The sequence below is a fragment of the Alosa pseudoharengus genome, unplaced genomic scaffold, assembly GCF_046254945.1.
Source record: "Alosa pseudoharengus isolate Yale_2024_CS ecotype anadromous, Long Island Sound unplaced genomic scaffold, YU_APseudo_1.1 YU_APseudo_1.1_scf_12, whole genome shotgun sequence".
NCBI lineage: Eukaryota > Metazoa > Chordata > Actinopteri > Clupeiformes > Clupeidae > Alosa > Alosa pseudoharengus.
In genome coordinates, this window is record NW_027468587.1 from 35,269,675 (window position 1) to 35,287,978 (window position 18,304).

The 18,304-nt window shown below is 39.7% G+C and overlaps 1 protein-coding gene across 1 annotated transcript; it reads right to left on the minus strand.

The window, feature by feature from the left end:
* Positions 1-226: 226 nt before the first annotated feature.
* ddc (dopa decarboxylase) lies at positions 227-17,134 on the minus strand. The gene is made up of 14 exons (XM_076279556.1): positions 17,065-17,134; positions 12,848-13,056; positions 11,698-11,811; positions 11,035-11,154; positions 9,436-9,570; positions 8,812-8,955; positions 8,144-8,210; positions 7,888-7,982; positions 6,502-6,569; positions 6,268-6,344; positions 4,520-4,539; positions 3,408-3,506; positions 1,944-2,045; positions 227-1,781 (listed from the first exon to the last, which is right to left on the minus strand). Exons 2-14 carry the CDS (start codon positions 13,046-13,048, stop codon positions 1,581-1,583), a joined length of 1,443 nt encoding a protein of 480 aa, XP_076135671.1. The 5' UTR covers positions 13,049-13,056; positions 17,065-17,134; the 3' UTR covers positions 227-1,580.
* Between the last annotated feature and the right edge of the window lie 1,170 nt (positions 17,135-18,304).

An 18,304-nucleotide genomic window follows, 5' to 3' on the forward strand; every position in this document is an offset into this window, starting at 1 on the left:
GCATTGGTGAATAACTGACTTTCTGACCCTTTCTATCCCTTCAAGATTGAGGTTAAAAAGGGTGATAATAATGTGATTAATAATGTGTTACAAACACATTAATCACATTACAAACATAATAATGTTACATCATAAGTTTATTGTATAAACATTTATACACTGCCAGATGTATGCAGTGTGATTCATAGCATTATAGCATTTCATTTGGATGGGTATATTTTTTAGTTTCTCTTCACTTTGAACACCTGGTACTATCAAAACAAATGTTGCAAACATACATACACATATAACCTTTTCCATCCTTTGCAAAAATACATACAAGCACCTACACAAGTTTTCTTACTCACCAAACACACATATAGACACTTTAATGCAGACAGTAAATGACATTCAGTGTAATATGTCACCAACATGAAGGCCAATGAATGTTAAAAAATAAATATTTGTACCCAGTAATCATAACCAAACACCATTATTCATGGCTTTACATGTAGGTTTGTTTTAACAAAGCATTCATTGCAGTTGATAAATGATAAATGACATTGGTTCCTTTGTCTTCATATTTTCTCAATATGTTGGGTTTGGCATTTGGCTACACCGTTGCCAAGTGCAAAGACAATTATGTCCCATTTGCGGCCCATTTTACAACCCTCTTTAAAAAATGAAGCATTGACAGCTTTGTCCACATGTGTGCATGCATCAATGTCGAACAGCTCTTCTATTTTTTCTTTGGTATATTGTGAATTAGCTGTGTAACTCTTTTCTGAAAAGTAAAACATTTATTTAATAGTAGGTTGTTACAATATTTACGTTTTCTCCAGTGGCCATTGACAACTTAAATGGTGAGACAACAGAGCATTAAAATTACTTGAATTCTTATTCAGTCTTCTAATATATCAGTTTAAACCTTCAACCATTGCACATCACGTGTATGTATAGGACAGGAGTATTCATTTTTGGGCATAGTCACTTCCTTTAGTTTTGCTTAATTTAAAATGATCAACTATCAACAAACCTAACTGTAAAGTATACACAGCTCTGAAGACCACTGCACATTTTTCTGATGTCATCTTAAGGTTGCGACATTCGAATGAGTTGACGGTCATATTCAAAATTAAGAGACCACAGCAAATTTAAATATGACGGTCAACTCATTCGAATCAGAAAAATGTGTGTGTGTGTGTGTGTATGTGTGTGTGTGAACAGCTATGGATGTAGGGTTTCCACCCTCCTGAAACATAAAGACCAGATTGCCATTGAGATATGGAGTAAAACTGTGGAAAGGGCCAGGCACAATGCCATGGCCATTCCTCTTGAGGTTTCATTTTTGTTTGAGTCACACTGAATCACATTTGAGTATGAGCATGAAGCCTAAAGGTGTAACCTTTTCATTCCACCAAACAGTAGCCATTTGTATGACTTCTTCTCACTACTTACTAATATAAATAGAAATCATTTATGTATAGGCTCACATATATGCAAACAGACACACACATTCACACACACACACCAACAGTTAGCAGAGTGGCAGGGCGCATAGTAAGACAGTATGTGGTTAGTTAGGGGGTGCCTATTGGTAATCAGTGTCGCTGCTTTAGCAGCAGCTCTGATGCCAGCTCGCTGATGTGGTGCCATGCCTCCTGCACGTGGCGCAATTCTGTGGTGCGGGCACAGATAGCAAAACGGAGCACGAAGGTGCCTGCCAGTTGGCAAGGGACTAGGTGGATCCTCCGGGCACTGTTGATCTGCTTCAGCAGAGCCTCATTCAATTCGTTTGATCCCTGTTGAAGAATGTGAACACTCTAAAAACAGTAACATTCTAAAGTACATCTTAGTTACAGAAATATGACAAAGTATGCTTATTATTATGATTGACATAATTATTATTTTACTTTTAACAAAAAGTTTAGCATATATGCTGATTAGTGAAATTGCAGTGTTACCTTAAGTCTAAAGCAGACAAGGCCCAATATCACATCTGCACTGATCTCAAATCGGGGATCATTCCGCACCATGCTTTCAAATTCTTTAGCCAAACGCACATGCTGTAAGAGGAAAGAGTGGTCAACGAAAGGAATGCATTTAAAATCCAAATGGTGGTGTGGTAGGAAAAAACTGCACGGATACAACAGCTTGAGAAAAACATTCTGTATAATGATTTAAAAAAATGTCTGAGCCCAGGTCACTGAATGTAAAATAATCTAAGACTATTCTAAGAACTTTTCAATGCAACCACCGGGTGGCGATGTTACCCATTATTTCCATGGAGTAAAGCCAGCTCTGCTACTGATTCATAAATTTCTATTCAATTAACGGAATACGTCATCATATCATCATTAGCAGCTAACTGAAGTGAATAACTGACCACATCCTCTTTCTTATCCCCCCCAAGATTGAGGTTAGAAAATGCTGTGGTCTTAGCCTGTTGTAAGAGTGGCGCTTGCACAGAGGGGTGTAATGTTGTTATAGTTTCATGTCACACTGTGGCTTGATTATGATGTTATTGGTACTTTCTTTCTGAAGTGATGAAATTGAACAATGTTAAATGCTGGGCTTTCTTAGTCTCAGCAGAAACCAGACTTGGCAGTGCTACCAGAGACCTCTAATGAGGAGACACAGCACTCAAAGAATCTCCCACAGAAATGTATGGGGTTAGTTCTTAACGCAGACATGGTAGTCGTCTACACATATTCCGCCCATTCCGCCGCCAAAAGTTGACATGTGAATACATTGTGCCAATCATGTGGTATGTTGTGAATACATCGTACCAATCATGTGATCTCGCAGCTAGAGCGAGGTTGGTGTGTTGTGATTTGTGAAGTTGTGAAGCACATGTGCAGTTCTAAATAGATGCTCGATAAGTGCCCAAAAAAGGGACTTCCCTAAAAGGTGCTACTTGCTACACTTCTTAAGTATAAGCTTGGATTGATGTTCTTAATCTCATGTTACTACTGGACTTATAGATAACTCTTTTATGGAGTCAACAACTTCACTGAGTTTTAGTGGTGTCTATAAACCGAGTTATGCATTTGTAGCTTAGATGTTTGGTAACCATCTGGAATAAGGTTTTAGTGTTACTGTGTGCATTTATCTCAGAACTGACACAATTATTTTCTAAACAACTGGTTCAGAACTACTGTCCAGGTATAATAAGCCAATGTTCCCACAAAGATAGGCAGCTGACCTAACATGACTAGGTGTTATACTGCTGCTGTTATGCAAGTGCAAACTGTTAGGGTGTGCATTGACCAGCACTTTCTGTGTCAATGAGCGAGGCACTGCACATGTTGTGCACTTGCAGTGAAACAGACCAAGGCTTAATGACTAGCATCCTTGTACTGCTGCCTAATTTAGCACGGAGACAGCCTGGCAAATTTGATTGACAGGAGCCAGTGAGTGGCTGCTACCTGACGTATGTAGTCCTGCAGGCCTTTGACTCCATACATGCGGAAGACAAACCACATCTTCAGAGAGCGAAAGCGTCGGCCCAGTGGAATCTGCCAGTGCTGCAGGGGCCAGAGAGATGCTATTAGAAATGACATGTCTGGTTGCTTCATCAGAACACACACACACACACATTCACCAACATTGGTGGGAGAACCCACTACAGACTACAGGCATATTCACCCCAAACAAATACATAAATACAAATATACATGTACATAAAGTATTCCAAATTAAGAGACCACTGCAAATTCGAATATGACCGTCAACTCATTCGAATGTCACTCAGCAACCGCAGGATGACATCAGAAAAATGTGCAGTGGTCTCTTCATTTTTTCCAGAGCTGTATATCCACACATTAGATAGATAGATAGATACTTTATTGATCCCCAGGGGAAATTCAAGGTCTCAGCAGCATACAGACAACACAAATACATTCTTTAACAGCAGAAAGAGTAATTAAAGTATATAATATAAAAACACAACTAAGCAATAAGGACAGTAGAAGATAAAGAATATGCTAAATATACTAAAATACAAATTATACTAACTAACACTTAATCTAAATCAATTCTAAAAACAGTATCCACATAGTGGTGATTAATCAAAAAGAGGTGCTTGCAATGACTAAACTAAACTACTGTGTGTCCCCTGTGTGTGTGAGTTTGTGTGGATGTGGTGGTACTGACATGGTACCACCACATCCACACAAACTCACACACACAGGGGAAATAGTCAGAGGGGACATTATTATTATGATAGATTATGACTGGTGCAGTGCTGTGTACAGTCCTGATGTTTTCTGTCAATGTCAGAAGACTTCGACTTTAAGGGGATGAAATTACACTGACATCAGTTGCAGCACACATGGTACACATCAGTCTGACTCTAGGCCCAAACAAACAAACAAACTGGAAAATGTGTTAAGAACAGTCAGCATGACTAAGTATGAAGGATTCAAATTGCGATGTGTGTTTAATTCAAATGAAAGAAAAACATACTGTTGATTTTACACATTTGGATGAAATAAAACCAAAAATAAGTTAAACATAAATATTAGATTTAGCCACTTACTCTGTAATCTGTGATCAGTCCTGAAAGAGCAAAATAAACAGAGGTTAATCATTCTTTGTCAAAGCTGATAATGGGCTAACAATTCATTAGTTGATGTATCAGACATTTTCTTGTATCAGCTTGTTCATTTGTTTTGATAGTGATGACAAATGTCACTTTCTAATTGTTATTTTTTCACTCAAATAAGCTGCAACTGTATGAAAACTGGCCTATTTGGAGGTTATTCATGGGCTGTGCTCTTGTACTGCACACAAACCACAGATTGACTGATGTCACTGACAACTAAACAGAGAGAAGCCCTCAGCTCTCCAGCGAAGGCAATAACCTGTAATCTCATTTGCCTGTTTTGTTTTCTCTCTCTCTCTCTCCCGCTTTCTCTCTCTACAAGAATATCCACTGGCTTTGTCTGTGAGCCCAGTAAGGGTCAGCTGCCTGGCAGGTCGTGGGAGGGAAGAGGGTCCGTCTTTTGTCTTCCTGTCAGCACAATTATGGTAAGGCAGCAGGCACAGCTGCAGGCTAGCCTCCACAGCGGCGCTGCTTTTATCTGCATCTCATTCAGGAGCGTCACGGTGGCGGCCGGCAGGGGGATGAGCACAGAGCAGGACGACATCAATACAGGTAAAGACAAGAGCCTCTCTCGCTACATTCCAGGTAATTCACTGCCAAGCGGAGAGGTAAAAAACACTCACACCGTTTCTTAGCAGTTGAGTGTCAAATTCAGAACTTATGATTTCTATATTATAAGTAGTAGTATTAGTAGTAGTATCATAAGTAGTTTATGTCCTGGTGTTTCGGTTGTTCTTCCACATATGAGATGACTGATTTTATTTCATTCTGTTCCTATCCTGTCCATGTGTATATCTGTGAGTGACTATCAGTTTAAAGATAAAAGGGAATATTATGGTTTTGCAGTGTTTCGCTGTTCTGCATGGGTGCATCCCCTGTGTCAGTAGTTATCTGCAGCGGATTGCCAGGTTGGCACTAATCAGGGTCTGATTCAGTGTGGTCCATGTAAGATGGGATGACCAACTCCATCTCCCGTCAGCCTGGAAGGATACTTAAACCCTAACTATGTCCTTGTCTAGTTAGAACAGCTGGTGGATCTATATGCAAAGTCATGCTGTCTCTCCTTTGATGCGCATCATTGTAAATAAAACTGTTCCTGATTTTTCCTACCATTGGCCTGACTGGGATTCATATGTGATATAAAAAATACCATCACAGTGCATTATTGATACCAAAAAGATTTACTAACTATTGCTTCTCTCTCCCAATCTCTTTCACATACACACATGCTCACACACTCCCAATGTATTATGTTTAGGTAGTAGCTCTGGTCAGTGTTTATTTGACCATGATCACCACAGTCTTCCTGCTCAGTATAAGGCAAGCATGGGATAGCTTTCAGGTGACTAAGCAGACAGACTGTTGGCCATGACGTGGACATGAAAGTAATTGCTCAAGCTCTCTACAGGAGGTCAGGAGCCTGTACGTCTTAACAGCTATTGAATCATTTGGTCGTTTACTACAGCCAGCTAGCCTCTGGTTTTCAGCAATCATTTCCATGATGAACCGTCATCAAATATGTATGATCATTAGACTATTGTAATGAATATTGACATCAGGAGGGAGGTACTCCCTATAGGTAAACTACAGGTATGTTTGAATATATATGGTGAACAACTTCAGTCTGCACCTTTTGTGCAAATATTGCATAACTGGTTCTCCTAGTTATTGTCTTGCATTACCTGATTCTTCGTGATCATGTTTAAGGTAGAGAGGATCCATTTTGAAAGCCCCGATAAGGTCGGATCTCCTCTTTACCCTGTAGAAAAGAAAGTGAACACATCATTATTGTATGATGTAGAAATAACTAGACATTGGAGTGAGATGGAGAGCACAAATATGACATTTTATACATCTATATGTATTTCATGTATTAGAACATTATGTTCCTGAGAGAAAACATTCTGTGTTCTCACCACATTGTGGAGCAGTCAAAGTTGACCAAAAGCCATTTGTGTGGGTTAAAATTGAATGAGTCTGCAAACTGGAAGGAAATAAAAAGATCTTGCAGTAAGGTACTGTAATAAAGCATAGTTCAGCACAGCCAGCACTGACGCAGTTAATGGTGTTCTTGGGCTTCACGTATTGTCCTCATTTCATCTCACCTCATCATTTCAGACTGATACTACAGTATAGTACCCCACATTATATTTCATTAATTATAAACATCATGGCAAATTCTGTAGAATAAGAAAATAGAGCTGGTTGCACTGGTTGACAGAAATACTAAAACTTGACAAGAGAAATGCTGGTGCTGTTTATTTGTACACACTTGTGCGTAATTCTTTTGTTTAACAATCATGAATCACACTTTTCATAAAGTGAGAAACACTAGTATCTGCTGTTTCATCTGTTTGCTGTTCTGCTTTTCAAATATCCTCTCCATCTGCCGCAATAAAAACAGCCAGTGGAATACAAAAGGACAGCACAGACGTGATGAGAAGGCTTCCGTTTGACTGGGTGCTGTGTGCCACTTCACTTCCTGGAAACCGTTACTAAGCCAGTTTCGAGCCCTACTGGACACAGCTGTCAGTCAATTCAAAGATAATGGTCTGGTCTTTTTTCCATACAGATGAGCCCTATTGACTACCATTGCTTGAACTCATGCTGACAATAAACAGTGATATTTCAGCTTGCGAGTTATCTAAAGGTCTGCTAGTGCCTCAGGAAATTACTTTACCCTTATCAGGGTGCACACCAGCAATACGCCTCAGCAGGAGAGGCCTTGAAATTCAATGGAAGATTAAGGATTTCTAATTTTGCACAGATTTCTAAACACATCAGTCACTCTGTGAACTCCTCTCTTGACATTTAAGTGCTGCTCTGTCCACGCACATGCAGACAACCCCTGTTAGCCTCAGAGCAGGGAGAGTCTTCCTTTGTGTTTTGTATTTAATAGTAGGGATGAATTATTATTATACAGTATTACTCTAACATCTTTGCAAATAGCCACACCCATCTGCACATTATTCACTATATTTACTCTGAACTTCCATTTGAAATGTTTTAACATATTAGGGATATATTAAATTATATATTATATTATTAAATTCTTTAATTTAATACATGCACAAATCGGTTATGTAAAAAGTAAAAATGACTTGTCAGTCATAGCAGGAAAATGATACAATAATTGTAACATTAGACTAACCATGATCTATACATTGGACATATAACACTGTGGAATCTTTCTCATGTTAAATAAACTACCACTTGTAGGTTACTGAACAAATCAAGAGGTTTTTGGTACATTGTGTAAACTGGCATCTTTCATTATACATGTGATGGACTGCTATTATTACCTCGACACCATTCAGGAGAGGCCTGAATTCAGGACAAATGAAGGAGCTTCCTGCATACGCTGCATCAATATGCATCCACATGTTCTCTGCATTACCTGGAACCAGAGAACCCAATCAGTGTGTGAATCCTAGAACCTTGGCAGGCATTTGATGGACAATATTTTCAGGTACCACTTGAAGGTGTATTCTGCAGATTAGCTACCCCACAGATACACACAGAGAGACATGGGTAATGTGAAAAACATGTACTACTCACAAATAGGTCCCAGTTCTGTGATGTGATCAAAAGCACATGATGGAGTTGTCCCCAGTGTGGCACAGAACTGTAAACACAACGGAGTGGAGAGGGTGGATTAATACAGGTGAAGCATTTCATAACATAACTAACTAAATAAAATAAGTGTGTGGGGAAATCCATGCCATGTGTACTATAAAATGGTTCCTGGTTTCATTTGATTCTGCAATGCCAGTATTGTTTCTGGGAATAAACGAAAATATATGTTTTATGTACCGTGCACTTATTACAAAGGCCTGGTCACCAGTGTTTAAAATCAGATGGTGACCTCCTGATTCGATTATGGTGGCAAGAAAACCTTCACTAACTATGTTAGTGGTCACAGAGTCCTCAGGCAACAGTTTCAGAAGGAAAGCAGAGGGAGGGGCAATTACATCTGTAAACACAGCACCAGAGTGTGTGGGGTGCCAGATAAGCTCATACGCATGTCATGAAATGCCTCCTCTGACACATTCAAGGTTTGTTGGGTTAAGATCACATTATGTGTAGAAAATCACAGAATAGGGAGGCATCTGCACTGAATGGAGACACCAACTGAATCAATCAATAACCCTCCCAAAAAATATGCTAAGTGGTGGCCTTGACTATGAAGAGCCATTGTCAGCTAATGAGAAGTCTTGCTCACTCACATATGTTGGTATTAGGCCAGCATTCTTGTCCTCTTCAATGATCCTTCGGAAAGCTTCTCCCCGGACAGCAAATTTTTCATCAGTAGGAACCTTACGCATCCTCATGCTACCGATCAATCCAGCTCGCTCCACAGAGGAGTGTGCCTGCATTATAAAAAAAATATTGCTATTTTTATATTAAGGCTATGTGACTTTTTCTTCACCCTGCTAATTTTAATGTTAATGTAATGTTTATTGATGTCATTGTAAGTCTCTGTGGACAAAAGCGTCGGCTAAGAACTATTAACATAAACATAAAAAACATTTCATGATTATTACAGTATGTAAAGGTTAAAAGTGCACAGAAAAGATCTTCCTCAGTATTTTTTGAAGCTCCTACACAGAGAGATATAGATGGGTTACAGTTAAGATATTTTCGGATGAAACATGTTCTCCAAAAACAATCTGATATGAATTTCGACATGTTAACTCCTCTGAACTACAATAATTCTTTTAGCAGAGATTCTCATACAGATAAACTGTTTTGATGAAAGTGTCCTTAATGTAACCATCAGGACTGATTAGAGTGAATGTATATTTAGTGAGGAGCTCAGTGTTCATAATAGACTGGCATTGAGGTCTTACCTGATCTGAGGTGTAGGCCACCAGTTTTGAAATAATGTCAGCCTCAGAGCGGTCAGGCTGTTCAGCCAGGATCTGTTGGACCTTCCTGCGTCGAGCAGCAAGGAGGGCCACCAGCGTGGCATCACTGGCACTGCCCTGAGTTCACACCATGCATATTAAATATTCAATTAAATTTGCGTGTCAGTCAAAATGTAAATGTACACTTCTATTTCTATTAATATTTTTTCGATTACCGTATATTTTTGCCTAATCATCTTTTTATAGCTTCACAAAACAATATTTTTACTTTAAAATGCTAAACTTTACCCAAGGCCATATTACAGACATGACAACATCCTTCACCAAAACCCCTCCCCCTTGTGTCATATTGCTTAATTAGTAAACAGTCAGAAATAATCAAGTCCATTTTAAGGGCAGGTGTATAGTCCAAGCCCTTTTTTTGGGGGTGGAGGTTGTAACCCATTGTGATGTTGTGATGTGGCCCATCTGTATGTTACAGCTTCTCTCTATTTTTAAATGTTGTCAAATGTCAGTGAAATCTCATTCAGTTTTGTTTGTCTCATCTTTCAATTTATGCCAACAAGCTTTGCTCTATCATAAGCAACAGCTTCAAAATGACAAAAGGGGCTCATTAGTCTTGCAAGCGAGTGCCATTTGTTGCCATGGCGAGAACCCCCAGTAAGTGAGATGGGCATGTAGTAGTACACAGAAAGAGGAGGAGGAGGAGGAGGAGGAGGAGGACAGGCAGAGGCCACGCTGAAGAGGAATAAACTGATCTGTCATCGGCACACCACAGCTGCACAGCCGTGTTGACTGGCCAATAATGAATGTGAAACTGCCTGTGTCACGAAAAGCGCCACCATCACCATTTGCTTTTGATCGACAGGTTAAAAGGCAATTTCCTGCCATTTTTCCAGGCATGTGATGCTGGAGGGAGGCAATCAATGACAAACTGTGTCTGTACGAGGATTTAAGGGACACGACTTGTTTGTTTTTCCCAATCCCTCTATTGTTTGCTGTATGTTTGCTGAAGCAAGGGTATCGTTCCGCCAAAGAAAAAATAAATAACTGGATGGGCTTTCAACCTAAAGATTTGCTTTACTGTCATTATTCACACAAAACCTGTCATGCTATTTCAAGCACATGGTGACAACAGACAAAAACCTGAATATCAACAAGCAAACAACAACAGAAGATGACTACCACTGTGCAATCTCCCAAATGCTCCTTTAATTTCCAATAAGCATTATATTACAATGTATTTTTTGAAGAGCAGTAGCCGATTATATCCAAGTAATTGTCTTGCAAGTTATGCTGTCTTTAGCCAGTTAGATGTTTGTGGCACTATCAATAGTATAATCTCAGATGACTGGTCTACCTAAGCTTTTCATTTTGAGTCTAAGTGTGAATGTGCAGTGAATCTCTATGCTCCTGTTATCCTCACTGACTACAAAATCGATAAACTGAACACATAGATTAGCGTCTTATTTGAATTTTGAATCTTGAATTTCCCCTTGGGGATCAATAAAGTATCTATCTATCTATCTATCTATCTATCTATCTATCTATTTTGGCTAGTATGTTACCAGTGCAGCCCACCTGTATGACTCCGCCCCCCTTTCCAGAGGTGCCGGCTATGAAGTCCTCCGGGAGGTTCAGCATCTTCCCCAGCCAATCCAGCATCACCGTCTCCAGTTCAGTGCAGGCTGGACTGGCAGCCTAGACAAACATAAAGGGGTTAAGAAAAACATATACGTTAAACTGATTAACTGGCAAAACTCCTTCACTGAGTAGTAGTGCTGTGATATAATACTGGTGTGTGTGTGTGTGTATGTGTGTGTGTGTGTGTGTAAATGTGTAAAAGTGTCTAAATGCAAACAATAGGTTTATATAATTGTGTTTGTGTATGACTGCTATTCCAGTGTTTCCCATTTGTCCCACAAAATTAAATTATGATAAGGATGCTAAAATGCATGTACTTCTCATCATGAGATTCAAAGATAAAACAGCACAAATTAGAAAATACACAAATGGTGCAACTCTTTGAGCAATGTTGCTGGGCAACTACATGACCGGTTCCATTTGTTCTGATTGGATGATCATGATCAGTTGCCTGCTGATGATTAAAGTTCTCCGGAAAAAAGCATTGTTGCCCAATATTAATGAGAATGTGCCAGAACAACAATTACCAGGAACATTGGCCAGCAACATTGCTCAAAAATGCTTTAGAGGCACAAAGAAACAAGACTGCATTCGTCATACCCAGGAAAAGCCGATGCAGCCAATCGCCCCAGACAGCATGTCAGCCAGCATCGCCGGAAATGAGCTGGCCGTGGGGAAGTAAGCATAGAAATATGGACTGTGCCAATGGGTTACCTATAAAGGAGAAGGATTTTCACTAGTTTAAGGAGACTGAAAAAGTGCAGTATGAAAACACTAAGAAATACTAGGGTTAACAACAGGATTCAACAAGTCATCTATCCTAACACGCTCACCCTTGCAAAACATTGGCCTCTAAAATGGAAAAAACATTTTCAATTTAGCTATTTTTTCATATGAAGTGTTTCCAAGTACATAGAGGTGCCATGGCAGCCCATTCCCTACAATAACAGTGGTATGGAAATCTAATCTTTGTTTATATTTTTAGTGTTGTCACATTACTCGTTTTGCTTTAATTTACTAAACTGGAGAACATTACATTTATTTTTCCACAAATTTGTTTCTGCCATGGAGGACCCTAGCAACACACTAAAAATGTACAGCTAAAAAGACATAATTCTTTCTGAAGGATAATTGCTTACATCTTTGTTCAATTCCATTTCTGTTCTGTTATGGCTGCAGCTTGCATCCACACAAACATTTCACCTAGTGACTTGGCAAAGTCAAATAGAATTAATTATTGCAGAGAGAGAGAGAGAGGCCCGAGGCAGTCTATAGCTCTGCCTTCCTTGCAGGATTTTCCAGTAGTGAGTCACTCATTAACTTACGTTTCTTAATTCACTTACAAAGAGGTGTTTGGGGAGGAATTATTTTTAGACAGTCAAACTGAACACTTTACGACTGGATGAAAATCATTTATTAGCAGGTCATGACTCAAAGAGGCTGGCTATTGAAGAGTCTGTGATTCTGATCGTTTGGTAGTGTATTGTTGTGCAGCCGAAATGAAAAGGCTCTGAACTTCATACTTTGAGCTACACACACCAGTGACGCAACAAGCGTTGAACTTTGAACACTTAATAAGATAAGAGTGTGGCAGAAGAGCAGGACATATCTGCTGAATTGTCCAGCGGGAGAAATCTGACTAAATAGAGATTCAGATCTAAATATCTAGTGAAGAGTTGAACATCAGCAACACAAATGTTCAAAAGTGATGTGTCATGTTTTTACAAACAGGTAGGCTATCTGTTCCTACCCCTGGCATGATGACCCTCTCGATGTCCTTGACCACATCATCATAGCTGTCTGGGTCCTCGGGAGCCTCTTGTGGGATCAGACCCCTCAGGTAGCCGGGCTCCACATCTGGGTAGACCTGCCTCTTCTCAATGTTTTCAATATAGTCAGCAATGTAGTCCACCATCTCTCTCCCACGCCTCCGAAACTCTGTTGCATCCATCTCCACAGCTAAAATACAATGACATATATGAAGCATCTGCTTTCGGGTGTTTTGGGGCTTTGGTAAAGATATCCCATAATGTAAGAAATTAACTTTATCTGTGTTGTCAAATAGACATGTTTTGATCCATTTAGTGTAGACTCTGCATACACATTCATGCTCCATACACACATTTGATCTGATCCCAATCAGCTTCAGAGTGGATAGTGCTGCACATTTCAAAATGGTTTTACACCTATTTTAGCTCAGGTATAGTTTATTCATGGAACGCTCAGTCAACGCCAAGCCTGGAAAGAGCCATACTTAAACGTCTTGTATTAGGTGCATAAGTCTTTACATTTGGCATTACAGTTTACCTCGGTGTCACCACATGCCCCCTTTGAGCAAGTGTAATTACAAAAGCCTCTAATCCTTTCTCCTGTGCCCGGATTCACAGGCGTAAACAGTTTCTGTCTCTAATCCGATGTAATGCACACTAATACAGGTGGGTGAAGGGGTAGGCCTACCAAGTGAGGTCTAGGTTTCAAAACAATCTCATGCCGTAAAGCCGTACAGAAAAACGTCGTGTTGGGCATCATGTGTAGCGCGTTCAGTGACCGAAATCACGTCAATCAAATCCAAAGTGAAAGCAAAAAGAAAAACAAGAGCTATCTCTTCTCTCAATGAACACTACAGGGCAGTTCCAGCGTTATGGATGTGACAATTGAACTCATATTGGTAAACAAAATGCCTTAGAGTGGGGGCAAAATTAGTATCAGTGAATTAATTTGCATAACTTTTAATGCAACCTTTGTCCTCTGAATACTGAGAAATCCTCAAATTTCATATAATCAATTTCATCCTAAGAATACAAAGCATTTTATCAGCGTTATGGATGTGACATGAAATGGACACACTTTTGTGAGAGATTACAGGTTTTCTACAAACTCTGTGAATTTTGAAGGAAACTGCCGAAACTATGATATATGTACCATGAAGGAGACTTGAATGAACACAAAAAGTGTGTTTTTGAAACTATGCGTCATTTTCGTAATGCATTATGTAGGAAAAACTGGCGTTATGGATGTGACGGTTTCACGTTATGGATGTGACGTGTCTGAACCAGTCCTCGACAAACTACATAAAACACATAATTAAGTAGTGAATTTTGATATGAAACAATTGAAATAGTAATCATGAAAAACTAGCGATGAAATTATTGCTTCCTCAGTGCCCACTAAGATCCACAGGAAGAATCAGGACAACAAGTCATTTAAAATATAAAAAAGAAATGTATTTTTTCTTTTTACTGTCATCAATTTTGGTCAGTGATTCCCGGGTTACTGAAACACCAGGGAACATGAAACTTGGTGGCCACTCCCCTAAATAACTAGCCCTACCTGAACCATTGCACCCAAGATGACAAAATGTTTATGGTATGTTAGTCTCAAGAGCCCACATCAACCTAACCCATACCCACTCATTTGTGATTTGCACACATAAAGTACATGCGCGCGCACGTGCACACATGCACACACACGCACATGCGCACACACACACGCACGCACGTACAGTCGCACACATACAGACAGGCAAGCACACACACACACATAAACACATACAGACAGGCAAGCACACACACACACACACACACACACATACATGCACAAACACCCACCCACATGAATGCAGATACATAAACACACACACACAGGCACGCATACGCATGTGGGCTGTGGGCATGCAAACACACACGCACGCACACACGCACACACACACACACACACAAACACAGGCACGTATACGCACATGCACACACACAGACACACACACACACACACACACTCTTATAAACAAAAGCAAACTCACATATGCATACATTTACATGCACATGAGTTGCAGGAGTAGATGGAGACAAATTGACTAGCGTGATTTATTTTTGCGAAGAAAATATGCAGGACTGAGAGACGGTCATATTTTGTACCGCTATGCGGTACATCTAGTTTATTGCTGCCCTTACTCATGTTACTCTCAGATCGCTCAGATTTTCGTTATTAGGCCACTTGAAAATAGGCTATGGCTAGGCTAATCACTGGAGGTATTTTAATATTATGTTTGTTTTGCTAATGGTTAGGCAAGGCCTCCCTGTGGTTTTGATCAACCTAATAATCTTTGAAATGTCAATTGTAAACACTAAGTTGAAATGCGTTGAAACTGACATGCCACCAGAACAGACGTTTTATCGGCTTTGAGGTATAATAAAGTCCCCAGTCTTGTAAATTCACATTATGTAACATAACGTCACATCCATAACGCACCATTAAAGGTTTTAAAAGTAAGAAAGGGGCACAATTTGGTCATCACACTTTACATTGATATAAATCAGCTTTGCACAGACACTATGGACATTGTCGCATCAACACTGTATGTGTAGCATAAACTTTTCCTATAAAACGTTATGGATGTGACATGGCCATGGAACTTGCTGACTTAAAAACAAAAGCCTTACAAATGTAAGGAGTTGTGCTCTTAAAGGCAAGCTGAGCATAGACATTACTCTACCATTCCCTTGTCAATCTGAAATTTGTCAAATGACACAATTTGTTTGAACATTGGGTCCATTTATCCACTTTTGAAATAGGCCTATGTATAATATTACCATGTGAAATATGTTGTTTCTGTATGGTTGCACACCATATTTATGATGTAAAAAGAGTGTCATTCTCCATCAAATTCAATCAGATCAGTTACAAACAATAAAATATAGACCTAAATGAAGATTTTAACAACAGTTCTATTTGCGTATGCACAACTTTTTTTTTCCATGGTAAGGATGACCTTTGCATGGAATTGCTCTACACGTCCTGAAATTTTACTGCACAAGATGACGGAGTTGATTTTCAGAGGAGAAAAGCCTATATGTCTTTCCTAATTGTGGGCAGTTAAAACCTAAGCCTACCGTTTTAGTAGCTTAATTTAAGAAAATGAATGGCCTGACAGCTTTCTAATGTTTTTGAAGACCACATAGCCTAAATCAAATTCTGAACATTTAATCTGCACTATGCCAAGCAGCCAAGGGTTAAAAAAAAAAAAAACTCCGGTCGATCTGATCCAGCTGCAGCACAAACGTTAGTGAATGCCTTTATCGTGTAGACTAGCCTACACATCAGATCAGACCAGTGGCTAGTTAATTGGACACGGTGAAACAGCCAAAAGTGATTAAATATTAGGATTAGACTTACATTAGCCTAATTCAAACTGTCGCTGAGATAACCTTCACTAGGTAGCCTACTGTCCGTGTGCGTCGAATGCCACCGGTGTAGTGGGCAAATAGGGTCAGTGTTCCACACAGATCGCGGATGCATGAAAGTGACTTTTTAGGTTTAGGCTATCACTTGGATTGAATTAAATTGCTGGGTGAGTAGAAATGATCATGACACACTTTGGGAAATATATCATATTGGGTTTATCAGCTATGCGTGAATTAGTTCCTTTGCACTTTTTGTCTTCATCGCACTTTTAAAGGACCTTGAATATGACTTTAAACCAAATACTTTTAGAATCGTCAGTGATCTGTAGCTTTCCCTTATTGTCGATAAAGTAAATTATATTAGTGAAATATATTTAGTTAACATATATTTGTTACAACCAAATATTATCATAATACCTGGTCCTGAACAAATAAACAAAAGATATCTACCACATCCAGTCATTAGAGCCAAACAGGTAGGCTACATCGACCTATTTTCTAACTGGCACGCTAGTGAGTTTTCTGTGGACGTTGACCATAGCTAATAATCTCCTCATTCAACAAGTGCTACCGCTCTTTCTCCACCCACATACACACATAGACTCATCAAGCAGTGTAAATAATGTATCATTCTAAGGTTATTCACAGTATTTTCACCGGGAGATAGCCTATGAGCCCATGAAGCAAATACATGCACACACACAGATGCATTAAGAGTAAGAGAGCCTACCCAACCCTCCTCAGAGGATTAGGTCGGATGGGGGGGGGGGGGGGGGGGGGTACTCACACTGTCAAGCGCTGGACCGTCCTCTCTGTCGTCAGTCCCTATCTCACACCTTCACTCCTAGAGGTGGACACAGCAGAGCGATGGGGAGCAGGGAAGGCAGACAGAGCCTTTATCAGCCGAGGGCTCCCTGGAGCCAGCCAATGGAAGGGTGGCTCTTAGCCAGAGTGTGGCGTGTGCAAGCCGGAAGGGTTGATTCACAATAGGGTTAATGAGATCATGCTCACTTTCCATACAGAGGGCTCATAGCAATTACAGTTCAGGAGGATTTTTGTCATTCTGGATTTTCAGTTATTCATCTGTGAGCTTTCACATACAAACACATATAAAGATAATCAGTTTTGTCTGCTTGAACCTTCGGATGTCCTTTTTACAACATTCACATGGCCACATAACCTTTGACACCATAGCAAACATTTACTATGAGGAAAATGTTCTTAGTAATGACAAAATGCATTTTCTATTCTTAATGTTTGAACGCTTAATGTTAGTACAAACTATAAAAAGGTCACTTCTGAGACTAAGAATCATAACTGTAGTTGTATAGTGACTTAGTGAAGCTATGCTGTACCACACATACTGTAAGTCTCATATGTCTTCAGAGAGTGATCTAAGAAATGTAAGCATTGTGAAATATATGTTTGAATGAAGACTGTGCTTGGAAGGTGTGCTAGGTTTTTATCATGCTATTCCAGCTGCAAAATGTGGGCTTTGGTTGCACCTAGTGGTTGAAAGTAACAATTGCTCCAGTTAATTGTCTTGCTATTGCACTCTTTTTATTGCTTTAAAATGTCAACAAAAGAAATATCACAACTAAAATACAGTAAAAACAAAAGCATGAATCTCCTGGGACAGGAGAACCAACACTTTGGGACATCGTATAAACACAGTGTGTTACTTGGTTAAATTTATAAAATGGTTAAAAAAGCCATGAATAGAGGTCTGTTTCCTTCTTTCCATTTGAGATTTTTTTTTTAAATGTATCAGGTTCAAGTTCCTCCTAAGTTCCGTACTTTAATATAATACCTAAATGCAAGTTGTCATCCCTTTCAATTCTCATCCCCAGAGCTGGCCCAAGCTCTGATGGGGCCCTATAAGCAGAATTTGATTTGGGGACTGTGACGGAGTACCGTCACTACAGTTGAGTATGTGCTCTGACTGCCATACCAACGGGCCTGGCTCTTTGGCGTTGTGGTCAAGCTGCAGGGTTTGTACCCCAGAGACCTGGGTTCAACACCGGGTG